The 16,753-nt window shown below is 44.9% G+C and overlaps 1 protein-coding gene, 1 long non-coding RNA gene and 1 pseudogene across 4 annotated transcripts in view; 1 reads left to right on the forward strand and 2 right to left on the reverse strand.

Annotated features, from left to right (window-relative positions):
* The window catches only part of LOC135897763 (uncharacterized), a 58,563-nt gene extending 52,187 nt beyond the window's left edge, over positions 1 to 6,376 (forward strand). For both annotated transcript variants that reach the window (XR_011511995.1, XR_011511996.1), the window contains 2 exons: positions 5,278 to 5,358; positions 6,012 to 6,376. This is a non-coding gene — a long non-coding RNA (uncharacterized lncRNA). The remainder of the gene's footprint in view (positions 1 to 5,277; positions 5,359 to 6,011) is intronic.
* l(3)80Fj (lethal (3) 80Fj) overlaps positions 1 to 16,753 on the reverse strand; it is a 372,965-nt gene that overhangs the window by 46,295 nt on the left and 309,917 nt on the right. For both annotated transcript variants that reach the window (XM_065426472.2, XM_065426473.2), the window contains exons 45-47: positions 15,644 to 15,787; positions 11,625 to 11,888; positions 3,834 to 4,037 (exon numbers count right to left, since the gene is read on the reverse strand). In XM_065426472.2, coding sequence (XP_065282544.1) covers positions 3,834 to 4,037; positions 11,625 to 11,888; positions 15,644 to 15,787 — 612 coding nt within the window. The remainder of the gene's footprint in view (positions 1 to 3,833; positions 4,038 to 11,624; positions 11,889 to 15,643; positions 15,788 to 16,753) is intronic.
* Positions 7,209 to 9,398, reverse strand: LOC139055907 (uncharacterized; annotated as a pseudogene).

Raw genomic sequence — 16,753 nt, forward strand, 5'->3', positions numbered from 1 at the left:
ACCGCCAGATGCCACCGAAGCGAAACGTGGTGCCCTGCAGCAGGAAACAGCAGCGCGTTCGGATCATCGTTTACTAAAAGCGTGCAGCACACTACCAATGGCACTACACACCACACGCTGTTAATCAGATCGGTGAAGATGCTTATCGCAATAGGTTTGGTGGCAATAGCTGTGAATGGGGTGTGCGACGACCCAGGTTGAGATTTGCTGGTACCAGAATAAGAAGCTGTGCGCACCATCGTTTTCACGTGTGACGGGTGGCTATATACTGCTCACAATCGCACACAACTTATGCCTTTTCTTATTGACATGAAATCTAGCGGACGGAAAACCTATACGATCGCAGTCTGCAGCAGGGAATAGTGGCATGTTTGGGTTATTGCCAATTAAAAGTGTGCGCTGCTCTTCCGGTGTAGGCGAAGATGCTTATCACAATAGGATTGGCAGCGATAGCTGTGAATGCAGCGTACGAAGACCCCGGAAAAGATTTGCTAGTACCAAAATGAGAAACTTAGTGTGTGCCAACATTTTCATGCAAGACAGGCGTGCGAGTGCTGCAGTGAAGCTGCCATGGCAGGCAGCTACATACTGTTCTCGAGCACGCGAGCCTCGCGCATTTTCTTGTTTACATGGAATCTAGTGGATGTAATACGTATCATACGGTTGGCGCCGTACTGAATGTTGGTGCTGCAAAAGCACGTTTTCTGGGAACATATGAAATGGTAAAAAATGAGTGTAACTCTGTTGAGCATTTTTTTGGGTCCTCGATTGCAAACTTTGCTGCCGGGAAATGTATGTAATGGGAACATACCAATGAGGTTCTACTGTATTAGGCTCTCGCGCTTTATTCTAAGCGTATTATAAATTAAAGAAGTCGCTATTAACAAGCAGCTTAACAAAATGTGTTGCTGGGCTAGTTGGTTCATCATTGAACGAGATAAAGGAAAGCGCAAAATTCAAATGGGAAGGAAAGAAAGACAAGAGACACAAGACAGGCGCGAAATGTGCTGGAGAATAAGACAGCTACAACTGCACTTGTCGTTCGTTTCCGATCAATGCTGATGTACAATTGCTATCCGGCTCACCTATCACTCTTTTCAGCATGCTTCCAGTCAACAACTACGTCCTCAATACAGATAGAAAAATTCAGATAAACAAAATGTTCAATGGCACTTTCTGCATTAACACTGCATGATTCGACACTATGACTGGTAAGCATCCAGTACAATAAAAATAAATGGCTAAAGTAAAACATCATTAAACCACACCTGCTTAAACAGTAGTTCCAATTTAAAAGTAGTTAAGTCAAATCCCCTACTCAGCGGCCGTTGAACATAATGTGCTTTGTATCCGCATAAACTGTACCAGCTTATTGCATATATATTGGTTAACATGCAGTGTTTGCACTTTTCGTAGCACAATCACGGTGGTAGGTTGGCCAGGCAAAAGAACAAGCCTTAGAGATCAAAACGGCCTCCAAGCGCAAATGCAAAGGGCGCTTGTAAGGGTGAAGTTGGTGACAAATTAGAATGAATTTAATTTATGAGGTAAGGGGGAAAAAGAGAATTCACTCGTATAGACTGTTGACCATTACAACAGTAATATACAGGTTAGAAATGCAAACAATTAAATTAAACCTGCAAGCATGGGTAGAGAATAATGGCATCTTGGGAGAACTTCAGAATGGTTTCAGAATAGGTAGGCGTTTGAATGATAACTTATTTGTCCTTACTCAGTGTATTGAAATATCAACGGTAGAAAGGACACCGTTATATCTGGCCTTTTTAGACATTATAGGAGCATATGACAATGCAGACCTACACATTTTGTGGGATATTCTGAAAGGGGAAGGCTTCTTAGGCAATGACTGTCTACAGCTTTTGAGAGAGATTTACCTAGAAAATACCATTTGCATAGGATGGGAAGTGATGAGGAGCAAGGAGAAAGTTGATATCAACAAGGGACTGTGGCAGGGGTGCCCTTTCTCCCCATTGCTGTTTATTACATGAAGCTCATTACATGAACCATAAGCAACAAGAATGAGTGCAGGCATCAAATGCCAATCTACTGCCCTGTTCCACAGAGGACGCTCATAGCATGTGTGCGTGCGTGCATGCATGCGTCCGTCCATCCACATTAACATCAACATCATTTCGGCACCGAGCCAGAGAGCGTTGTGGCTGGCTAGTGGTGGCCTGTGTTGTGGCATTGTGCAAGCTAGGACTCGCGTCATGCTGAAGCTTGGACAAAAAGCGGGTGCTCAGCATAAAAGAAAAATTGTACATCATTTGTGCTATCAAACGTGGCATGAAGTCGGTGCTGGCACGTGAGGGGGTCTACTGCTGACTAGGGTGTGTGGCATATGGAATGCGAAGGAGTAGGTGCCCGACACTGCGCCACGTCAGTACTCCGAACACTCTGGCTTGACGACAGAGCAAGCATTGCAAGTGCACTTGGCAGTCTTGGCTATGCCCTCTTTCTCGCAAAAAAACGGGTGCTTAGATTCGCAAGCAAAGTTCTTTCCAAATTTTCTTGCAACAATAGCAGGGGGGTGCGTAGAATTGCGAAAGTACAGTAGTACACTGCTTATTTGATACATGGGATCAAAACATGCTCACACACAGAAGTGAGAATAACACCTCCTGTTTACAACGATGACAGTAGTCAGAAATATTCTAAGATACTAAACAGGTCTAAGAACTAAGCTAATACATTGACATGAAAATCAGTACTTTTTTTTGTGTACGTGTGTATGCGATTTTGTTTTACTGTTTGCTCTTTTTGAGCAAACACTAAAACAAAAATAACATTCACTTTCATCATACGTACCTTTGCAATGTATTTATCAGCCTTTATTAAAATGCAAACAGGTTGAAAATATCTCAATGCAACATTGCGCTTTTATCTTTGCCTGCATTTGAATCAGCAGCTTAATTCAGTCTGTTATATGTTATATTAGGAACCATAACCTCTTTAGAAGCTGGCTCCCATGGTTATTGCATGTTGCACTCCCATATAATTATGCACAACAGGCTTTGTGATTAATTTTCTTGCTGTTATTATTTCTAATTTATGCCCACTGAACATGACTGTGACATGAAATGAAGGTGAGTAGACATGTGGGCTTCTAAAGTTGGCTGACGACTGCTTGCACAGACACGCTACAAAGCATGAGGTAACAATGATGTGGCTGTGTTTTCACTTTCACAGAAAAAAAAAAGAAAAATAAAGAAAAAAAGGAAAAAACAAAAGCAAAATGCATGCAGCGACAAACATCAGCATCAATAATTTAATGTAAAGGCAAGATCACATGGCCAAGTCTTCAAAAGTGAGCGGGCAAACATTACTGTCTACATCGGCAAATAGTAAAAAGAAAACTGGTCTCGTTACTGTGCCCCCATGCAAGCATTTGGCTCTCCAGTTTGGATGTCTCTAGACTGTCCTGTGGACTATCCTGAAGAATGGGACTATTTATCAAAATGCCACAAAGTCCTTTCAGAAGATGAGGTTCAAGGAATAAGACATTATGGATAATTTGTTCCCCAATCCACAAGAGACTGTCCTGTGGACTATCCTGAAGAATGGGACTATTTATCAAAATGCCACAAAGTCCTTTCAGAAGATGAGGTTCAAGGAATAAGACATTATGGATAATTTGTTCCCCAATCCACAAGATAGGTCCCTAGCGTAAAGAGCCCCTAAAAGTGCTGCAAGTTAATAGTGACAAGACAACAGGAAATGGGACCACTTCATTGGTCATAAACTGCGACTGATGCTGCAGTTGCTGCAAAAGACAAGTCAAGCATGTGGAAGAGGCAGTGGCCACACGTCACCTCGCCAAGACCTTGTGCCGCTTGTTCCTTGAGTTCAGGCACCCCGATGAGGATGGCCTCGCGGAAGATGGGCAGAATGGGCGAGATGCCCTTCTCCTGGCAGAAGCCCGGCAGGTACTCCTGGCCCTTCAGGTCACTAGCCGCAAACCGGATTGCTTGCCGCACATCCATCACGTACTCAATCTGCTGGTTTGTGTCCAGCGTCTGCAATGTTGCAAGGAGACCACAAGTTGCAGGAAAATACAGTTAGCACAGCCCAAGGCAATGAAGTCCATGACACACCAGCTATTCTTGATGTCTTTTCGCATCTGAAGTCAAGACAATTTAAGTGCAATGTGCTCTCGAATTTTATGAAGGCAGAAGTGAAACAGCTCAGTGTTTTCAAAGATAGCATTTGGACTGAACTATGTGGCATAATTTTACAGCAGAAATTGTTTATTTGACTCTGGCTACACAAACACCATAGGTGTACAGCAGGGTGGGAGGGGGGCAAAAGGGAACTTGCCCCCCCCCCCCCCCCCTGAAAGCAGCCACTTTCAGCTGGGGACCAGAAAGTCCAACAAAATTATAGCTGAGGCTCTAATTTCTTTTTTTAATATTAGAGTGAAAGCATAACTAATGCTTTTCTTCACTATGAATCGCCTGCTTGGACACCGAGGATTGTCTTTAGCGCCTTCTTGGGGCACATTGTAGCGCACAATGCGCACGATTTGCAATACAGGTTCACGTTGCAGAGGACACCTGGCGCTGGGGAGTTCCCGCTCTAACAAACTGTCAGCTTGCGCAACTTGCATCATGGCCAGTTTTTTGGGACTGCTATATCCGTATTCAAAAACACAACCAGCTTGCTACATTTAACCCATGGGCGAGGGAGAAGTCTGGATAAAGTGTTATAATCAGCTGCGCCCAACGACTAGGTGTGCCTTACGGCATGAAATAGTTGGTTTATCAAATGCCGATAATGATGATGAGCGGTGTTTAATGGCACAAGAGCCAGGTATGGCCAAAGAAAGTCATGACAAATGTTAATTTTAACGACATATTGTGAATGGCGTGGACAGTGAATTCATCCAGGTAGATGTGGCATGGCTGTAAAAGGGCCTAAAACTGTCACTGTATATGGCGTAAAATATATAGGTACTAAAATAATGACACTGATTAGTTAGGGACATGGGCGATGGCAGTTGTTTTTTGGTAAAAGCATACGACCAATGAAACAACAGTGACACTAGAGCTTCAAGAGGGCCCTCGAATACAAGGGCTGTTAATCACGTGTTAAAATTACCTGGCCAAATTATTTTCAGGGCATCTGTTTTGACTAAGAAATCTAAGACCATTTGCAGATTAAAAAGCGGTTCATTGCTAAGAAAAAATGCAAGGTGAAGAGGTATATTTCCGCGATATGCAGAAGTGAAATACTTTTTCCTCTCTATTTCTATTGCAGGGCACTGAATAAGACATGAAGTACTGTCAGACTATTGCTGCACTTACTACAGTAAGTCGGAGGATCGCCCCCATTCAACAGGTAAGAGTGAGTACCCTAAGTGTGTTCTATTCTTAATTGTAAAAAGGTAGAGTAAAACTTCGTTAATTTGAACTTGGTTAATCCGAAATCCCGGATAATTCAAAGGGTTTCTGCGGTCCCGTATTTTCCAATGTAAATTTGACCGGATAATTCGAACCGGCGGCCTAGGCCAACCCAGTTAATTCAAAGATTTGGGGTGCTATGTGGCAATTTCCGATCCTCATTTCACCGCAAATCCGATGAAATGACGGCCATTCAGAGACGCAAGGCGATGCCACATAGCAATTGCGATTATTTATAGACGAAGCGCCCAACTTGTAGTACTGCTAGCACAAAACTCATTCCATGGTACGCCCAGCGCACCTAAGAAATGCTCGCCTGCAGAGGAGAAGACATGCTTCACTGAAACGCAGCGGGCATACCAGTTTTTGTCACGTGCTCTCGTCCCCCACTCCGCATGCTCCTCGCAGTCGCAGCGGTCGCAGCGTGAACATGTGTTCTGTGCTGTTGCCACCAGCTGCCGTTTGCCCATTCTCTCTCCGTGCCTACGGCGACGTGTGTGCGCAACCCCGGTCTGTGCTGTTTGTTTGTGTGTGGTGGTTAGGGGTATTGCAGCTAGCGTGGTGTTCTTTCTTTTTTTCTGAACTGTGCAGAAGTGCCAGTGAGTGAAGATGCCAAAGTATAAGACTTTAACACTGCAGCAGAATTCCACTTGATCCAAGAAGTGGGTAAGAACACATGTTCAAAACCAAGTTGGCTGAAAGGCACAGCGTGGCCCTCTTGACGTTGTCCACAATATTGAAGAACAAGTCGAAGGTACTGGAGGCCTACAGCAAGACGTATTCTTCGAAGCGGTCGCGAGTACGGGCTCTCATATACCAAGATGTGGAATCAGCTTTACTTCGGTCATCCAGTGAGACGTGTTCATGTTTGCTTGTGCGTGCATGACACTGTGCTCGTTAATTTAGTTAGTAAGTGAATGGTTTATACTGCCATTAAAACTACAATTCTCATTTTGTATAGCTGTCTACTAATTTGCAATCGCAATCAATGCTTTGCCTTTCGCCGTAAACTGCAACTTCTTTTATTCATCCCAATTTTATTGAATTGGGAGTAAATCTCTTAAAAGCTGGATTTCTCTATGAAAGAATGAAGTGCGTGGTGCTGTAAAGGCCTTTTTTTTTTTTTTTTAGTCACAGAAAACAGGTGTGCCTTACAATCGAAGGCGCGTTAGAATCAAGTAAATAGGGTATAGCTTCATCTAGAAGCTTTAATGTAAAGACTGGGTGCACATTAAGGGAGGACGTGGCTTTGAAAATCAACTTCCTTATTTCTTCATGAATTTTGATGAAAATCGGCACAAATGTTTTGAATGTCTCCCTGATGCTTTCATAAAACTTTCAGAGTGATACCTTGAGAACATTTTATTAAATTTGATTCAGCAAAATGTTTCAACCTCGAACTTTGTGAAGAGCCTGGGGAACTTAAAGAACATGATAGAAGGCTTGTTAAATACTGACTGCATGGCTAAATGCACGCTGAAGGCCGTGACATTCTTGCTTTTTTTTTTTCCACCACAAATTTTTTGGAGCATCATTCTTTATGTTACCTTCGTATCAAGCACACTTTAGGGGTGAACGAATAGCCACATCATAAATTTATAAAACGTCAAGGCCTAAAAGCAAGAATGTCACAACCTGCACTGTAGCCCAAAGAACAAGACAAAAAAAAGAAACAGAGTCAGAATAGGCCAAACGTTAACAAAGAAATCAGCTCCGCAAACTGAGCAGAAAGGCAAAAACACAGTTTTGAGAAAAAGGCCTTCAAAGTTTTGCTTTGCCTCCACTCTTCTAAAATGCACCAAGATTGTGTTCCTTGGCGTCCTTAGCACAGCGGGGCTTCTTGGGCATGTGGCCTTTCATCTGATGTTCTTTCAATGCCTTTTTTTTCGTAGGGCATCCCTTTCTGCAGCTCTTTGAAAGGAATGCTTTCCTGGCTTCAAGCCAAGTGAGGCACAAAACTGTCTGTATGCACGAAGCGTTCCGGTGTTGTACTTGCAGACTGCCTCATTGACAGCTGTCTACGCTGCGATCAATGAAGCATTTTGCTCTTTTGGTAGAATTGACCAAATGACAGAGTGGAGACTCTTGGCTGCATTCTGAGTCTTCTTGCCTTGGCAACGGCTGAGTAGCTGAGGATCCGAGAGGCGTTGATACACAGGCAGCAATGCAGCTGAAACATGTGTTGCCAATTTGTACTTATGTTCTGGCGGAGCTTTACCTTAAGCTTCTGCAGCCCGGTGTCTGCACCAGCTCAGGGGTCCAGGAGGGCAGAGCTCATGATGAGGGTCTTTATCTGTTGAAGTGATATGATAGAAGGTTGCCATTATGGCCCTTTGCATATCATCTACTTCACTATTGTTACGTATGGCCATGCCATAATAATTGGTGAGCTTTTTGATTAGGTCTTGGGTGAGGCCACCCTTCCCTCCAATTGGTTTACTTCTGCTTTTTGAGACAAGTGTTCGCAGAGCTGTACCCATCCTCCTTTTCACGTGATTGCTACAGTCTTCGTAGAATGTAATGAAGCCATAAGCCTTGTCTTCACAAAGGGCCTGGAAAGTACGGCTATCGCCATCACAAACAATAGATGTGTAGCGCAGGTCATTCCTTTCCAGTGACCTTCTGAACTAGATCAACGCTGCCTCGACCACCATTCGGCTTGAGTTTGCATCAGTGTTCTTTTGGCACACGTGATTCTCTTTCCATTCACTGTAGCCTTCATCGTTTTCTTTCAGCCTAAGCATGCATCCATGGCATCTGTTCGAGCGCAACGCAGTCAAGCACCAGACCAGTGTAAAATTCAATTATTGTGCCCACACCAATATGGGATGCATGACCACGTGTCATCCATGTCCTGTCGTGGACTACCGTCACATTTTTTGTGAATTCCCGGTCCATTTCGCTGTAAACTTTCCGCACGGCTGCCACAGCATCAGAAAAGAGACTTGCCGCAGCCACCTCACCAGCAGACCTGAATTTTGATTTCAAATGTCTCTGTAATGTCTTATGGTGCAAGCCTCTGTGTGAAACGTTCGTTACTGACCAGAAGTCAGTCAGTGCAGTTGCCCCTCTGCCAGTGGTTTTAATTGCTTACATTGCACGCATATTCACGTCAAAAGCCTTATTACCCTCTACTCGCGGCGATGACCATTCACTTGCAACAATGCCGCAGGCATTGCAGGTCAGTAGCATTCGTGCAGCCAGTCTGTGCCTTGTTCCCAAATGAACAGTCAGTCCCGGCTGAGAGCATTCTTGGCACAACGCATTCTTGTACAAAGCATTCAATGCTGTGACCTGCACAACCAAAACCTCATCTGCCAGCTCCTCATCCGCCAGCTCCTCATCGGCACAACTTCCTCTCTCACCTGTGAGCTTCATTTTTCTCTCTGTCGCTGAAACAGAACTAAGTGACGCTTGCACTGTCTCGGCTCGCCTACGAGAAGCTTCTGTCGATGTGTAGTGCGGTTCCAAGTGAGCCTGAATTGTACTGCCGAATCTCGACTGCGTTTCATCCATGCGCGAGGTGCTTGGTTGCGGGTGCAAGTCGTCAGCGCGCGAGGTGCTTGGTCGCGGGTCCGAGACGTCGGCGCCTGAAGTGCTTAGTCACGGGTCCGAGATGTCGGTGCCCAAGGTGCTTGGTCACGGGTCCGAGTCTCCGGAACGCGAGGTATGTCGCTGCGGGTCCGAGACGTCGGCGCGCAAGATACGTCGTCGCGGGTCTGAGACGTTGGCACGCAAGGTGCTTGGTTGTGGGTCCGAGTCGTCGCCGCGCGAGGTGCTAGGTTGCGGGTCCGAGGCATCCATACATTGAGGGAACTGCTGCTGTGTGTCCACGATGTCCGCGCCGAACTGAACATCAGCAGAATCAGCACTGGAAGCTGTTGACGACGCTTTACTTTTAGGCATCGGAGACTTGCGCTTACGGCTGCCAAATTGATGCGAAGTTTTGTATTTCTTCTTGCGTCCTCGCCTATCCATGATCACAGCCGAGATCCAACGCGAAACTACGCTACGGAGCTTCGGAGCCGCTACTGAAACTATGGAGAGACTCGTGATACGGGCGATGGAGAACGTAGCTACGGGAAGAGCAGACAATGCGTGGCACTTCGCCCGTTGTTGCTAGGGGCAACCGCTACAGAGACCAACGGGGCCGCGCGCCACTGTCACGTGGCGCGCGCCACCAATCAGGAACCTCCGTGAGACCTCGAAACTTTTGCTTTTTCTGCATTTGTTTTTGCTTGGAGGAGGCCGGGAAGGCGGCAGATTTGAAGTTGAAGTGCTCTTTCTGTTGCGACCAAGATGGCGGCGCTCGGTTGCACCGTTACGAAGATATTGTGGCTTGAAAAACACCGTCTTTTTGCGATTTCCGCAGAACTTCTCGTCGCCGTGGCTGATACAACATTTTTTTTAAAGCACTTCTAAGCGGTTTTCAGGGAAGATGTTTTGGAATCAGGTGGAGAAATGGTTATAAAAACTGAAAATGTGATTTTCAAAAAATCGTTTTTTCGGTCATTTTTCGCGATGCGAAAGCCGCATCGCCCCTTAAGATTTGGAGGTGCGTTAAAATAGGGCAAACACTACCGAATGAGACAGTAGCATGTATGGACATTCTTTCTATCTTGTCATTAATTTGACTCGCTTGATAATTTGATTAGTTTCATAGGAGGTCCCATCAAGGGCGAATGAACAGTCAACTTCCGTTAATTCTGTTGTGTCCGTGATGAGTTTAGGTTTCGGTCCTTGGATGCGGACGGGTGCAGCCGCATAGTGGGAGTGTCCGGAACTACATGTGAACATTCCCCACTGTGCCGATGGGTGGTGCCACATCCCTGACAAGCCTTGGTGCGGGACAATCACGTGGACAGTGTGATCGCACCAAGTGAAGTTGTGTGGTCGCCATCTCTCCGACAAGGCTGCGTTCATTATGTGTACTACGTGCGGAATAAAGTAATTCCCAGTACATAACAAATTCGACCCAGACGGGACCGACAAAACTGATCGAATTATCTGATGGGTCAAATTATATGACACAGAAAAAGGCCAAAACACACTACTGAGTCATTTGCCAGTAGCTACCTGATTCTAACATGCCCCCAAATCAATATGGCACCTACTTTGCATGTCTACAAAGTAGACAACTAAAGTAGAAATGACAGTAACACTCATAAACGATGTAAAAATTTTATGTACCCCAGATTTTTGGAAAGAAACATGCAAGTGGTGGGTGGTTTTGTAAAGCCAGCTTCATCGCAGTTTTGAAACCCACCTTTGCCACAATACAAGCGTCTTATGCGGGACGGCATGCAAATGTCACAAAGGTAGTTCTTGGTTTCATATTCGATTGCACCATGCAGGCAGTTGTCGGCCCAATATTTTGCTTTGAAAAAAAAAAAGGCACACATTATAATTGGGTAAATACTGTATGCAGACATTTTGAGCTATAGTTATTTCTTGAAAATATTCGAAGGCTGAAAATAGGTGTTTTTGACAGGAAATTTTCCCGTGCGTTTGATGCATCCGCTGTTCCCTAAAGGGGTCACTACTGGGTTCACCATAGGTGTCAGGTGCGCGCGTGCTGATTGGTCAAGTTCAAATTATACAGCGAAAGTCAGCTTTGGGATCAAAATAATGAAAGTTTGGAACTTTGGAACTGCATTGTAAATGACCAGGACATTTGGTCGGGATCGAATCGACCAAAAAACTGAATTAACCGGTGTCGAATAGACAGAAGTCTACAGTTTTACCAAAACAAAAAATTCTAAGGTTAAACTTGTGCAACGTGAGCCACTATGTAAAATACCATTTGTTTGTGTTTGTAAAACACAAAATAGTTTGATAAGGTTGACATGAATATCAGAGAGCCTAAAAGCAACATTTCAGAGCGCTTTGATCAGGCTCAAAGTGTACATGACTGCAAAAGAGTGTCGGTGCACAGGTAACACTTTCAAAGCAGCATGTCATGTACACCTTTGGATGATGTGTGACAGTGAATGAAAAGCGATTATGTCGCTTTTTTGATATGTGGCAACACAGGGGCAGTGACAAATTGGCAGTTTAACATTCAGACACCGCACAACGACACCGTCGGAGTGATGCCACATGTGACCAGTATCTAAACAATGTATAGGTTCAGGACCAAGCAAGACTTTGTGAGACGTTGGCCAGAGCAGACCCAACGCAGTGCCAGTGTGTCACGTAGCTTACCTTGGTGACGGCAGCGAGAGCCTCCCCAGCAAGCTGCAGCACGTGGCGGTCTGTGTCGGTGAACAGACGCAGCAGCTCCCTAAGCAGCTGAGGCACGTGCGGCGTGAGGGGTGCCCTGGAATGGGCGCAGAATGCGCACAACAGGGCCACAGCCGCACGGCGCTGGCTGGGCTGCCGGGCACCCGCGAGCAGCTGCTCCACTACCGTCTGCACTCCGGCCTCGTCCACCACCGACAGCACCACGGCTTGGCAATATTCCAGCTCCTGCAGGCCAAGCATTGACTCCACATCACGCAGGTGTTCAAATAGTGAAATCTTAAAATAAAATCAAATACAAATATCCGAGCAAAACGTTAGAATACTGAATCAAATACCAAATAGAGTAGAATCTTGTCGACACGTTCCCGTTACGTACGTTTTCCCAGTGCCAACGTTCGCAATCAAGAATACAAAAAATGACCCAATAGAGTTTCACTCATTTTTTACCGGTTCATAAGTTCCCGGAAAACACTACTTTTCGGCACTAAAGTTCAGTACATTGCTGAAGTGGGATCGTACGACACCTTTTCCAACCACTAGATCCCATAGAAACATGAAAATGCACGAGGCATGCACGATCGAGAATAGTATACAGCTGCCTGCCATGGAAGCTTTACTGCAATACTCGCCTGCACATCTCGCGTGAAAATGCCGGCGTGGACTCATTTTCTCATTTCGGTACCAGCAAATCTTCTGCGGAGTCGTCGCACGCGGCATTCACAGCTATCACCGCCAATCCTATTGTGATGAGCATCTTCCCCAATCTTTTTCACAGCGTGTGGTGCCGTCGGAAGCATACTGCACGTTTTTAATAGGCGATACCGAAACACACCATCCCTTGCTTCCGACTGCAATCGTATACATTTTCCGGCCACTAGATCCCATGTTAACAAGAAAAGACAGGTGCGCATGATCAAGAACAGTATATAGCCGCCCATCTCACGTGAAAACAGGACAGTTTCTTATTTCAGTATCGCCTGGGTTGTCGCACGCCGCTTTCACAGCTACCACTGCCAAACCTACTGCGATAAGCATCTTTACCTATCTGTTTTACACCGCATGGTGCGTAGTACCAGTGGTAGCAAACTGCACGCTTTTATTAGGCTATAATCGAAATGTTCCGCCGTTCCCTGCTGCAGGCGGCATCACCCACCAGCGTGATTTCATTTCGGTTTCGCGCCTCCTTTTTAACACTACGCAAGGAGAAAACAACAAAATGAGTCTCGGGCTGCCGGAGCACCACCAGGTCGACGCGCATCAGCGTTGCATGCTGCAACGATCCGCGTGATGCTTCGCATTACATAGATGTCAACAACAGTTCTGTGTTTTTAGTTATTCTGATCGTTCGTTTTCCCAGTTAATACGTTTTTTCTCGTGGTTTTTCCCAAAACGTATGAATGAGGTTCTACTGTACTCTTGCAATTTTACAACAGAAATATAAAGGTTTCAAAGAGTATGTTTGGTAAAAAAAAAGGCCTTTTTACATTATTTGATACATGTACGGGTGAATCCACTTATGGTGGTCCCAGATATAATGACCATATTTCAGTTCACTTTCAATATTTACCTACTCTACCAACTGAAATTGTGCCCAGATATACAGAAAATTTTTTAAAGTGCGATACTGTCAAACAAGACATTGAATATGATATGCAGCACATGTAATGGAAGAAAAAAGCACAGTGTAAGTCTTGGTATTGCTCCCTGTGCACATAGGTGGTAAGAGCAGATCGCCAGCCTCTTTCAAGAATGCAAATGGCCTCTTGGTTCGATACGCATTCCAGAAGAAAATGTGGACGACACTAGATATTTTCACTGAGTAGCTCCAGACACGAGATGCCGAACTGGAGGGCCGCCGCATTTAGCTTTGTAAGAACATGGGTTTCCGTGAATGACATTTTAGTGAGGCTTGTACGAATATTTTATATTCTTAATATTCTAACAATATTGTGCTATTTGACATTCGCTTTGGCTTGAATTTCAGTATCTCCAGTAGCGGATGCATGGTTCATCCACATTGTATCTTTGGTCAGCAGCACTGTTCCTCACCTCTTCAGTGATGCTGACAGTGGAACTTCTTACCCTGAAGGTCATTTCACGGTAGTACGGGCCACACAGCCGTGAAACCACACCTCAGGTTTAAATTCACATATAACCCACACCTTGAGTATACTAATTTTGGTGTGTCATACACACAAAAATATGGTAAATATCAAAATATGTAATGAACAGCTCCTGTTTTGGTCAGCAAGTCGCATCGTATAGTAGAGAGAAGGCCACGATAAATTTGTTTACACTCATCTACTGATTTCTGCATCTGCTCGATCATTCAAACATGTTATTCACAGCGATCATAAGAGAGCCGTACATAACTGTGAATATATGTTCATTGAAATGGCACTAAGCCATAACTTTGTTGGCTGGCACCGAGCAAAACAGTGCTGGCAACGCCTAATATCCAAGCCAAGCGTGGCAGTGGACTGCAAACCGTCGCGAGAGGTATACCGCTCATCAGTGATCGGGCCCCAGAGATGAACCAGCTTCCTTTTTTCCAAGCAAGGAACAAACTTTTTGTAAGATATGTTAACATCTGACTCTTATGTCAAGGTTTTATGCAAATCCCACAACTATTAGAACTACTCGCTACGACTTCGCTTCAAACCTAAAAATTGGTATTTGCACAAGCCTACATTTTAGGTCTCCCTGGGCAGTTGAAATGCATCTGACCCCAAGCCGAATTTGGGACAGATTTTGACGTTACAATTTAGATTCAGCAAAACCACCGCACCTAACATCCTCCCTTCATAGAAAGGCTGCTGCGACAGCAGCGTGCAAGACTCGTGTATGCTGTGCAATTCAGCCCACGCTGAACACATTTTATTTGTTCTCGCTGGGGTTACATGTGAATGGGAATGGACTTGAATATTTTGCAAGCTAAGTGCCACTTTCAAATTTAACAGCATCTTTGAATTGTTGGCAGTCACCGATTGAAGCAACAACTGGAGGGAAAAGACAAAGCACAAAGGGCGCGGTCTCTTTGGTTTCACAACTGGTTCCAACACAACTGCTTCCAACACAACTGCTTCCAACCAGAAGTCTGTTCCAAACGCCGACATGAAGCCGCATCATGTGCCATAGAAAGTCCAAGTGCGATAAGATGCTACCGCGCCTTGCACATCTTGTGCTTAGGGTGAGAGTGGCTGGCTCTGCTCAATTCGTACTGCCGATGTGAAGATATCGTCGACGCAGCATGACATTCTATCATTCGTCGCCGACTCCCAATTCATCAAATTTGCTTTTTTCAATTGCCCGCTAATTAGGAAAATTCTGTGGCTGTCCTCCATGTGAGAAAAATCGATTGGCGACTACTTATTTGCATAAAAGATCGAAGAGTACGCATTTGGGCTGGTTGGTTGGTCTGTGTCCCTCTCTTCGTCCTGTTGCACTGTTTACTGCTCCTAAAAGGTTGAATTTCAATACAAAAAAATTTTGCTATAACAAAGCAAATTGATGATTTTACCTACTTCGTTATATCGAGGTTTAACTGCAATAAATAAATTACGCACAGCCCAATAATTTAATTAAAGTTTAACACTTTTGCCACAATGCGATGTGCCATGTGAGGCAATGACAATGCTCGACCCTCTCAGAGGTTATGAAATGTGGCACACAACAATGCCTGAAGGAAACACCTCTCCCTTTGTGTTCTGCGTACTGTGCAGACAAACAGCAGTGGTGCATGCAAGGTAACATTTAACATCAACTCATCACTATTGTATAGGACTAAACGCTCAAGAAATTACAAGTTTGCTGCCAGCATCCCCACTAATTATTGTTGATGAAGGTAAACAGCACAGAAATCTTCACTTACATGGATTTCCATAGTGCGTGGGATCCACCGATTTTGGACATTCAGTTTATGCAGCATTCGTACGTGCACAACAGGGCTATGCTAGCACAGTACGATTGAGCCCACCCACCTCCTGTTGTTTGGGTGTGTCCAGCGAAGCACTGAATGCTGTCAGCAGTGCAGGCAGGATTTTGGGCAGGTGCCGCGACAGGGACTCTCCAGCCACAGCTGACAAATGCGACAGGGCCTTGGTGTTCACAGGAGGCGTTGTCAGCTGTAATGAGGAAACAGGAAACAAGATTAGTGCAAGAAATAAATGACAGCAAGATAGAGACCAAAATGTTGCCTTTGATGACAAGCACTGAATCTTGAAGTTCCAAATCAGCTTTCTGGGGCTATTTCGTGCAGTAAAGATATCTTCTATTTCCCAATCTTCCTTTGCAATCAATTGTGGTAGCATCGACATGGCAGCACCCGAGTCCACAAAGAAGGATGACAACAATGGAAAACTAAATCGACCGATACAAAACACAGGCCCTGCAGGCCCTCCAAAGTTAAGGCTCTTAGAGCTGCTTTTCTTTCCGGTACGCACGGTGACTTAAAGACAACCTCTCGGCTGTTATCAAGCAACTCACATTATAAGTAGGGGTGTGTGAATACTTGAATATTTGATTTCGAACCAGATTGAGTGAACATTCAAATAACTGGATTCATGAATCGAATATTTATTATTTAGTTTTTTGAATGTGTGTATATTCAGTTAAAAACTAGTCTGTGGGTGGTATCTTAATGTGCCCAGTGATCCCATGGCGTGCTATCTCGATCGATTAACGCTACGTGGACATACGGAACACAAAGGCAGCATGTATGGAAAGCAGAAAAGCATTTGCAAAAATCGATTCTCCACTGGAAGCCTTGCAGATTGTAGCAGATACGCATGTTTAGCATTCACTTATGCTGATTTACACAGTGTGGAGCTTTCTGCTCACATGCAAGCTAAGCACACAGACGAACTTGGCACGCATGCACGCCTTAGTTGCCGGCTGGTTGCCCACAGACCCACCGCCACTTCAAAGGTGTTCTAACCCGTACATGTGGTCATCACAACTGATGAGCGACTCGTTGGAACATATTAGAGACAAGGTTTTTGTAGCGGCATGCGGCCCGTTGTTACATTGGCCAGTGGATAATTTGTGTCACTACTGTTAGGCCTCATTGGAGTTGTGTCGTCAGGTGTCGG

Source organism: Dermacentor albipictus, chromosome 2 (assembly GCF_038994185.2).
Source record: "Dermacentor albipictus isolate Rhodes 1998 colony chromosome 2, USDA_Dalb.pri_finalv2, whole genome shotgun sequence".
NCBI classification, from domain to species: domain Eukaryota; kingdom Metazoa; phylum Arthropoda; class Arachnida; order Ixodida; family Ixodidae; genus Dermacentor; species Dermacentor albipictus.